This window comes from Coregonus clupeaformis, chromosome 20 (genome assembly GCF_020615455.1).
Source record: "Coregonus clupeaformis isolate EN_2021a chromosome 20, ASM2061545v1, whole genome shotgun sequence".
NCBI lineage: Eukaryota > Metazoa > Chordata > Actinopteri > Salmoniformes > Salmonidae > Coregonus > Coregonus clupeaformis.
In genome coordinates this window covers 4783487-4793944 of record NC_059211.1, presented here as the reverse complement: position 1 = coordinate 4793944, position 10458 = coordinate 4783487, and the positions used below count along the sequence as shown (strand labels likewise).

At 44.0% G+C, this 10458-nt stretch overlaps 1 protein-coding gene across 1 annotated transcript; it reads left to right on the top strand.

Annotated features, from left to right (window-relative positions):
* Positions 1-7241: 7241 nt before the first annotated feature.
* Positions 7242-9272, top strand: LOC121533267 (E3 ubiquitin-protein ligase TRIM39-like). The gene has a single exon (XM_041839084.2). The coding sequence runs from the start codon at positions 7312-7314 to the stop codon at positions 8998-9000; it is 1689 nt and encodes a 562-aa protein (XP_041695018.1). The 5' UTR covers positions 7242-7311; the 3' UTR covers positions 9001-9272.
* The last annotated feature ends 1186 nt before the right edge of the window (positions 9273-10458 follow it).

The window sequence follows — 10458 nt, the reverse complement described above, 5'->3', positions numbered from 1 at the left end:
TCTAACAAATTCACAACAATACACACTAATCTAAAGTAAAGGAATGGAATTAAGAATATATAAATATTTGGACGAGCAATATCAGAGTGGCATAGACTAAGATTTATTTATTTTTATTTATTTATTTCACCTTTATTTAACCAGGTAAGCCAGTTGAGAACAAGTTCTCATTTACAACTGCGACCTGGCCAAGATAAAGCAAAGCAGTGTGATAAAAACAACAACACAGAGTTACATATGGGGTAAAACAAAACATAAAGTCAAAAATACAACAGAAAATATATATACAGTGTGTGCAAATGTAGCAAGTTATGGAGGTAAGGCAATAAATAGGCTATAGTGCAAAATAATTACAATTAGTATTAACACTGGAATGATAGATGTGCAAGAGATGATGTGCAAATAGAGATACTGGGGTGCAAATGAGCAAAATAAATAACAATATGGGGATGAGGTAGTTGAGTGGGCTAATTTCAGATGGGCTGTGTACAGGTGCAGTGATCGGTAAGGTGCTCTGACAACTGATGCTTAAAGTTAGTGAGGGAGATAAGTGTCTCCAGCTTCAGAGATTTTTGCAATTTGTTCCAGTCATTGGCAGCAGAGAACTGGAAGGAATAGCGGCCAAAGGAGGTGATGGCTTTGGGGATGACCAGTGAGATATACCTGCTGGAGCGCATACTATGGGTGGGTGTTGCTATGGTGACCAATGAGCTAAGATAAGGCGGGGATTTGCCTAGCAGTGATTTATAGATGGCCTGGAGCCAGTGGGTTTGGCGACGAATATGTAGTGAGGACCAGCCAACAAGAGCGTACAGGTCACAGTGGTGGGTAGTATATGGGGCTTTGGAGACAAAACGGATGGCACTGTGATAGACTACATCCAATTTGCTGAGTAGAGTGTTGGAGGCTATTTTGTAAATGACATCGCCGAAGTCAAGGATCGGTAGGATAGTCAGTTTTACGAGGGCATGTTTGGCAGCATGAGTGAAGGAGGCTTTGTTGCGAAATAGGAAACCGATTCTAGATTTAACTTTGGATTGGAGATTCTTAATGTGAGTCTGGAAGGAGAGTTTACAGTCTAACCAGACACCTAGGTATTTGTAGTTGTCCACATACTCTAGGTCAGACCCGTCAAGAGTAGTGATTCTAGTCGGGTGGGCGGGTGCAAGCAGCGTTCGGTTGAAGAGCATGCATTTAGTTTTACTAGTGTTTAAGAGCAGTTGGAGGCTACTGAAGGAGTGTTGTATGGCATTGAAGCTCGTTTGGAGGTTTGATAACACAGTGTCCAATGAAGGGCCAGATGTATACAAAATGGTGTCGTCTGCGTAGAGGTGGATCTGAGAGTCACCAGCAGCAAGAGCGACATCATTGATATACACGGAGAAAAGAGTCGGCCCAAGAATTGAACCCTGTGGCACCCCCATAGAGACTGCCATAGGTCCAGACAACAGGCCCTCCGATTTGACACATTGAACTCTATCTGAGAAGTAGTTGGTGAACCAGGCGAGGCAGTCATTTGAGAAACCAAGGATATTTAGTCTGCCAATAAGAATGCGGTGGTTGACAGAGTCAAAAGCCTTGGCCAGGTCGATGAAGACGGCTGCACAGCACTGTCTATTATCGATCGCGGTTATAATATCGTTTAGGACCTTGAGCGTGGCTGAAGTGCACCCATGACCAGCTCGGAAACCGGATTGCATAGCGGAGAAGGTACGGTGGGATTCGAAATGGTCGGTGATCTGTTTGTTAACTTGACTTTCAAAAACTTTCGAAAGGCAGGGCAGGATGGATATGGGTCTGTAACAGTTTGGATCTAGAGCAGGGTTCTTCAATCCTGGTCCTGGAGGGCCGAAACACCTCTGTTTTTCATCCTCTCCTTCTAATCAGGGGCTAATTCAGACCTGGGAAAACCAGGTGAGTGCAATTAACTACCAGGTAGAAATAAAAAACAGAAGTGTTTCGGCCCTCCAGGACCAGGATTGAAGAACCCTGATCTAGAGTGTCACCCCCTTTGAAGAGGGGGATGACCGCGGCAGCTTTCCAATCTCTGGGGATCTCAGACGTTACGAAAGAGAGGTTGAACAGGCTAGTAATAGGGGTTGCGACAATTTCGGCGGCTAGTTTTAGAAAGAAAGGTACAGTAGAATAGAATACAGTATATACAGTGAGGGAAAAAAGTATTTGATCCCCTGCTGATTTTGTACGTTTGCCCACTGACAAAGACATGATCAGTCTATAATTTTAATGGTAGGTTTATTTGAACAGTGAGAGACAGAATAACAACAACAAAATCTAGAAAAACGCATGTCAAAAATGTTATAAATTGATTTGCATTTTAATGAGGGAAATAAGTATTTGACCCCTCTGCAAAACATGACTTAATACTTGGTGGCAAAACCCTTGTTGGCAATCACAGAGGTCAGACGTTTCTTGTAGTTGGCCATCAGGTTTGCACACATCTCAGGAGGGATTTTGTCCCACTCCTCTTTGCAGATCTTCTCCAAGTCATTAAGGTTTCGAGGCTGACGTTTGGCAACTCGAACCTTCAGCTCCCTCCACAGATTTTCTATGTGATTAAGGTCTGGAGACTGGCTAGGCCACTCCAGGACCTTAATGTGCTTCTTCTTGAGCCACTCCTTTGTTGCCTTGGCTGTGTGTTTTGGGTCATTGTCATGCTGGAATACCCATCCACGACCCATTTTCAATGCCCTGGCTGAGGGAAGGAGGTTCTCACCCAAGATTTGAGTGTACATGGCCCCGTCCATCGTCCCTTTGATGCGGTGAAGTTGTCCTGTCCCCTTAGCAGAAAAACACCACCAAAGCATAATGTTTCCACCTCCATGTTTGACAGTGGGGATGGTGTTCTTGAGGTCATAGGCAGCATTCCTCCTCCTCCAATTCCTCCAGCTGCCATGAGATCATTGAAAAGATCCTCCTGTATAGTTCTGGGCTGATTCCTCACCGTTCTCATGATCATTGCAACTCCACGAGGTGAGATCTTGCGTGGAGCCCCAGGCAGAGGGAGATTTACAGTTCTTTTGTGTTTTTTCCATTTGCGAATAATCGCACCAACTGTTGTCACCTTCTCACCAAGCTGCTTGGCGATGGTCTTGTAGCCCATTCCAGCCTTGTGTAGGTCTACAATCTTGTCCCTGACATCCTTGGAGAGCTCTTTGGTCTTGGCCATGGTGGAGAGTTTGGAATCTGATTGATTAATTGCTTCTGTGGACAGGTGTCTTTTATACAGGTAACAAGCTGAGATTAGGAGCACTCCCTTTAAGAGTGTGCTCCTAATCTCAGCTCGTTACCTGTATAAAAGACACCTGGGAGCCAGAAATCTTTCTGATTGAGAGGGGGTCAAATACTTATTTCCCTCATTAACATGCAAATCAATTTATAACATTTTTACATGCGTTTTTCTGGATTTTGTTGTTGTTATTCTGTCTCTCACTGTTCAAATAAACCTACCATTAAAATTATAGACTGATCATTTCTTTGTCAGTGGGCAAACGTACAAAATCAGCAGGGGATCAAATACTTTTTTCCCTCACTGTACATATGAGATGAGTAATGCAAAATATGTAAACATTATTAAAGTGACTAGTGTTCCGTTATTAAAGTGGACAGTGATTTCAGCAGCCTCTAATGTGCTAGCGATGGCTATTTAGCAGTCTGATGGCCTTGATATAGAAGCTGTTTTTCAGTCTCTCAGTCCCAGCTCGGTCCCAGCACCTGTCCTGACCTCGCCTTCTGGATGATAGCGGGGTGAACAGGCGGTTGCTCGGGTAGTTGTTGTCCTTGATGATCTTTTTGGCCTTCCTGTGACATCAGGTCCTGTAGGTGTCCTGGAGGGCAGGTAGTTTGCCCCCGGTGATACGTTGGGCAGACCGCACCACCCTCTGGAGAGCCCTTCGGTTGCAGGCGGTGCAGTTGCCGTACCAGGCGGTGATACAGCCCGACAGGATGCTCTCAATTGTGCATCTGTAAAAGTTTGTGAGGGTTTTAGGTGCCAAGCCAAATTTCTTCAGCCTCCTGAGGTTGAAGAGGCGCTGTTGCACCTTCTTCACCACACCGTTTGTGTGGGTGGACCATTTCAGTTTGTCAGTGATGTGTACGCCGAGGATCTTGAATCTTTTCACATTCTCCACTGCGGTCCCGTCTATGTGGATAGGGGGGTGCTCCCTCTGCTGTTTCCTGAAGTCCACGATCAGCTCCTTTGTTTTGTTGACATTGAGTGAGAGGTTATTTTCCTGGCACCACACTCCCAGGGCCCTCACCTCCTCCCTGTAGGCTGTCTCATCATTGTTGGAAATCAAGCCTACTACTGTGTTGTCTGCAAACTTGATGATTGAGTTGGAGGCGTGTGTGGCCACGCAGTCACGGGTGAACTGGGAGTACAGGAGGGGACTGAGTACGCACCCTTCTGTGGCTCCAGTGTTGAGGTGCAGCGGAGGTGTTGTTTCCTACCTTCACCACCTGGGGGCGGCCCGTCAGGAAGTCCAGGACCCAGTTGCACAGGGCGGGGTTCAGACCCAGGGCCTCAAGCTTAATGATGAGCTTGGAGGGTACTATGGTGTTGAATGCTGATCTATAGTCAATGAACAGCATTTTTACATAAGTATTCCTCTTGTCCAGATGGGATAGGGCAGTGTGCAGTGCGATGCCAATTGCATCGTCTGTGGATCTATTGGGGCGGTAAGCAAATTGAAGTGGGTCTAGGGTGTCAGGTAAGGGAGAGGTGATATGATCCTTGACTAGTCTCTCAAAGCACTTCATGATGACAGAAGTGAGTGCCATGGGGCGATAGTCATTTAGTTCAGATACCTTTGATTTCTTGGGTACAGGAACAATGGTGGCCATCTTTAAGCATGTGGGGACAGCAGACTGGGATAGGGAGAGATTGAATATGTCCGTAAACACTCCAGCCAGCTGGTCTGCGCATGCTTTGAGGACGCGACTAGGGATGCCGTCTGGGCCGGCAGCCTTGCGAGGGTTAACACGCTTGAATGTCTAACTCACGTCGGCCACGGAGAAGGAGAGCCCACAGTCCTTGGTAGCGGGCCACGTCAGTAGCACTGTGTTATTCTCAAAGCGGGCAAAGAAGGTGTTTAGCTTGTTCGGAAGCAAGACGTCGGTGTCCACGACGTGGCTGGTTTTCCATTTGTTGTCTGTGATTGTCTGTAGACCCTGCCACATATGTCTCGTGTCTGAGACATTGAATTGCGACTCCATTTTGTCCCTATACTGACGTTTTGCTGATGTTTGATTGCCTTTCGGAGGGAATAACTACACTGTTTATATTCTGCCATATTCCCAGTCACCTTGCCATGGTTAAATGCGGTGGTTTGCGTTTGAGTTTCTGTCCATAGGAAGGGAGGAGCAAAATGGAGTCGTGGTCAGATTTGCCGAAGGGAGAGCGGGGGAGGGCCTTGTAGGCATCCCGGAAGTTGGAGTAGCAGTGGTCGAGTGTTTTAGCAGCGCGAGTACTACAGTCAATGTGTTGATAGAACTTCGATAGCATTTTACTCAAATTTGCTTTGTTAAAATCCCCAGCTACAACAAATGCGGCCTCAGGATATGTGGTTTCCAGTTTGCATAGAGTCCGGTGAAGTTCTTTGAGGGCCGTCATGGTATCGGCTTGCTGTGACTATAACCGAAGAGAATTCTCTTGGGAGGTAATATGGTCGGCAAATTTTTTAATTTTTTAATTAAATAAATAAATGTACAAATATAAAAAATTAAATAAAAAATTTAAAAAAGAAAACAAAAGAAATATATAAGAAATAAATATTAAATTTAAATTTAAAATTAAAACATTGGTCGGCATTTGATTGTGAGGTATTCTAAGTTGAGTGAACAGACAGACTTGAGTTCCTGTATGTTATCACAATCACATCATGAGTAGTTAATCATGAAACAAACACCCCCGCCCTTCTTCTTCCCGGAGAGGTATTTATTCCTGTCTGCGCGATGAACTGAGAACCCAACTGGCTGGACCGACTCGGACAGTATATCCCGAGAGAGCCATGTATCCGTGAAACTGAGTATGTTACAATCCCTGATATCTCTCTGGAAGGAAATCCTCATCCTGAGCTCATCAACTTTATTATCCAGAGACTGAACATTAGCGAGTAATATACTCGGAAAGTGGTGGGTGGTGTGCGCGCCTCCTGAGTCAGACTAGGAGACCACTCCAATTACCTCTTCTCTGCCGGCATTTTGGATCAGCCTCTGGAATCAGTTCAATTGCCCTGGGGGGTACAAACAAAGGATTTGATTCGGGAAAGTTGTATTCCTGGTTGTAATGCTGGTAATGCTGGTAAGTTACCACCGCTCTGATATCCAAAAGTTCTTCCCGGTTGTATGTAATAACACAAACATTTTGCTGGGCTAATAATGTAAGAAATAACCCATAGAAAACCAAAATATTGCAAAGTTGTTTAGGAGCTAGGAGCATGGCCGCCCTATCTATCAGCGCCATCTATGTCCTGAATACTGTTTGGGGCAAATCCAACACAACACATCACTGAGTACAGCTCTTCATATTTTCAAGCATGGTGGTGGCTGCATCATGTTATTGGTATGCTTGTCATCAGCAAGGACTAGTGAGTTATTTAGGATAAAAATAAACAAAATAGAGTTAAGTAGAAGCAAAATCCTAGCGGAAAACCTGGTTCAGTCTGCTTTCCAATGGACAATGGGAGTCAAATGCACCTTTCAGCAGGACAATAACTTAAAACACACCGGAGTTGCTTACCAAGATGACATTGAATGTTCCTGAGTGGCCTTGTTACAGTTTTGACTTAAATTACTTTGAAAATCTATGGCAACACTTGAAAATGGCTGTATAGCAATGATCAACACCCAACTTGACAGAGCTTGAAGAATTTAAAAATAATAATGTGGCAGTATTGTACAATCCAGGTGTGCAAAGATCTTAGAGACTTACCTAGAAAGACTCACAGCTGTAATCACTGCCAAAGGTGATTCTAACATGTATTGACTCAGAGGTGTGAATACTTATGTAAATATATAATTCATTTTTAATAAATGTGCAAAAATGTCAAAAACATGTTTTCACTTTGTCATTATGGGGTGATGTGTGTAGATGGGTGAAAAAAAAATGTTTAATCCATTTTGAATTCAGGCTGTAACACAACACAATGTGGAATAAGTCAAGAGGTATGAATACTTTCTGAAGGCACTGTATGTTTAGTAAGCAAAGCTATCAAAAGCTGACTCATTCCAATAACTGATTTAGCCTATGGTTTGGGGGTTATTTATGGTTTATGTTCATTATGTCTTCCAGATATGGCATCCCCCTGCAGTCTCCTGTCTGAAGAGCAGTTCCAGTGCTCTGTATGTCTGGATGTGTTCACTGATCCAGTCTCCATCCCGTGTGGACACAACTTCTGCAAGGCCTGTATCAATGGATACTGGGATAACACGGACCTGTGCCAGTGTCCCCTGTGTAAGCAGATATTCCACAGAAGACCTGAACCAGATGTCAACAGAACACTCAGAGGCGTTGCAGATCATTTTAAGGGATTGAGAGTGAGAGACAGAGAGGATTCCTCTGCAGAGCCTGGAGAAGTGGTCTGTGATGTCTGCACTGGCAGGAAGCGCAAGGCTCTGAAGTCCTGCCTAGTTTGTCTGACTTCGTACTGTGAGACTCATCTGGACCCTCATCAGATAGCCCCAGCCCTGAAGAGACACCAACTGATCGACCCTGTAAAGAACCTTGAAGACAGGATTTGTAAGAAGCACAACAAACTCCTTGAGCTGTTCTGTAGGACTGACCAGACATGTGTGTGTCAGTTCTGCTCTGAGACTGACCACAAGGCTCACAACACCGTACCTCTGGAAGAAGAATGTGACCAAAGGAAGGCTCAGCTTGGGAAGACAGAGGCAAAAGTGAAACAGATGATTCAGGAGCGACTGCAGAAGGTTAAGGAGATTGAACACTCAGTAGATCTCAGCAAGAGACACACTGAGAGGGAGATATCTGACAAAGTGCAGGTTTTCACCGCTCTAGTTCACTCCATTGAGAAATGTAAGGCTGAGCTCATTGGTGTGGTTGAGCAGAAGCAAGAAGCTGCAGATAGGTGGGCTGAAGGTCTCATTAAAGAACTGGAGCAAGAAATCACTGAGCTGAAGAGGATAAGCTCTGAGCTGGGGCAGCTCCTACACACCAAGGACCATCAACTCCTTCAGAGCATCCCATTCTGGTGTCTCCCAGTAAAGACCAAGGACTGGTCTGAGATCAGTGTTCAAAGCCACCTGCCCATGGGGTACATGAAGAAAGCTGTATCTCAGCTGGAGGACAAACTGACGAATGAGGTAAAGAGATTTCATAATGAGATGGAGAATGAGCTGAAGAAGTTGTCTGAAGCTGAGATTAAGATTATTCAGCAGTATGCTGTGGATGTGACTCTGGACCCTGATACAGCATATCCTGAACTAATCCTGTCAGTGGATGGGAAACAAGTGAGGTGTGGGTACCAATCACAGAATCTCTCTAAGAACCCAAAGAGGTTTACTTATATGTACAGCGTCCTGGGAAAGGAGGGTTTCTCCTCAGGGAAATCTTACTATGAGGTAGAAGTGAAGGGGAAGACTGAATGGGATTTAGGAGTGGCCACTGAGTCGATCAATAGGCAGGGGTGGTTACCACTGAGTCCTGAGGATGGACTCTGGACTTTGGGGCTGAGTACAAATAATTACTATGAGGCTAATGACTCCAAAGTACTCCTGCACCTGAAAAAGAAGCCCCAGAAGGTGGGGGTGTTTGTGGATTATGAGGAGGGTCGGGTCTCCATTTGTGATGTCGATGTCACTGCCAGATCTCACATCTGCTCTTTCACTGGCTACAAATTCACTGAGAAACTCTATCCATACTTCCACTGTGGATATCCTGATGGTGAAAGAAACATAGCCCCACTGGTCATCTCTCCTGTCATTCAGATGACTGGCCCAGTGCTAGGGATGTCAGTCAATTAAAAACATTTGTTGCTTAGTTTTTTTCCTATTAGGATGAAGATGCAGAGACTTAGTAATTCTGTTCTTTATTCTTGTGTATTTTGTGTAAAGTAAAGATACCTTAATAGAAAATTACTCAAGTAAAAAGTGAAAGTCACCCAGTAAAATACTACTCAAGTAAAAGTCTACAAGTATTTGGTTTTAAATATACTTAAGTATAAAAAGTGAATGCAATTGCTAACATACACTTAAGTATCAAAAGTGAAATTATAAATCATTTAAAATTCCTTATGTTAAGCAAACCAGACGTCACCAATTTCTTGTGTTTTTTAATTTACGGATAGCTACGGGCACACAAACACTCAGACATAATTTTACAAACGAAGCATTTGTGTTTAGTGAGTCCGCCAAATCAGAGGCAGTAGGGATGACCAGGGATGTTTTCTTGATAAGTGTGTTTATTTGACCATTTTCCTGTCCTGCTAAGCATTCAAAATGTAACGAGTACTTTTGGGTGTCAAGGAAAATGTATGGACTAAAAAGTACATTATTTTCTTTAGGAATGTAGTAAAGTAAAAGAAAAGTAGTCAAAAATATAAATAGTAAAGTACAGATACCCCCAAAAAACTACTTAAGTAGTAGTTTAAAGTATTTTTACTTAAGTACTTTACACCACTGTATAGTAGCTAATCGGCTGGTATGAATGTATGAATGCAACTGTTTCTCTCATTTTTCTTGTGAAAATAAAGAAGAAGTACTTCCCTAAACGTTGTGTGTTGATCTGTCTCTGTATGTTGGATGGATGGCTGTATAGGGAAATGCCAAAAGAGTGTGGGTAACAGCATTCCTGGCATTGTTAATTGAACTGAGCCGATCTGGTCTGACAGGAACAACAAGCAGGTGTGTGTTCCAGCAAACACCTTTTCACATCCAGTAATTCAGGCAGACGATTTGGATACATTTTGTGATGAGATGCAGGGAAACTTAAATCTGTTCTACCTAATTTCTACCAGCATGTTAAATGTGCAACCAGAGGATAAAAAACTCTAGACCACCTTTACTCCACACACAGAGACTCATACAAAGCTATCCCTCGCCCTCCATTTGGAAAATCTGACCATAATTCTATCCTCCTGATTCCTGCTTATAAGCAAAAACTAAAGCAGGAAGCACCAGTGACTCAGTTAATAAGGAAGTGGTCAGATGACGCATATGCTAAGCTACAGGACTGTTTTGCTAGCACAGACTGGAAAATGTTCCGGGATTCTTCCGATGGCATTGAGGAGTACACCACATCAGTCACTGGCTTCATCAGTAAGTGCATCGATGACGTCATCCCCACAGTGACCCCAACCAGAAGTCATGTATGACAGGCAACATCCGCACTGAGCTTAAGGGTAGAACTGCCGCTTTCAAGGAGCGGGACTCTAACCCAGACGGTTATAAGAAATCGTACTACACCGGCTCCGACGCTCGTCG

Excerpts from the sequence above, each read along its gene's own strand:
- LOC121533267 (XM_041839084.2), top strand. The coding sequence starts at position 7,312 with ATGGCATCCCCCTGCAGTCTCCTGTCTGAAGAGCAGTTCCAGTGCTCT.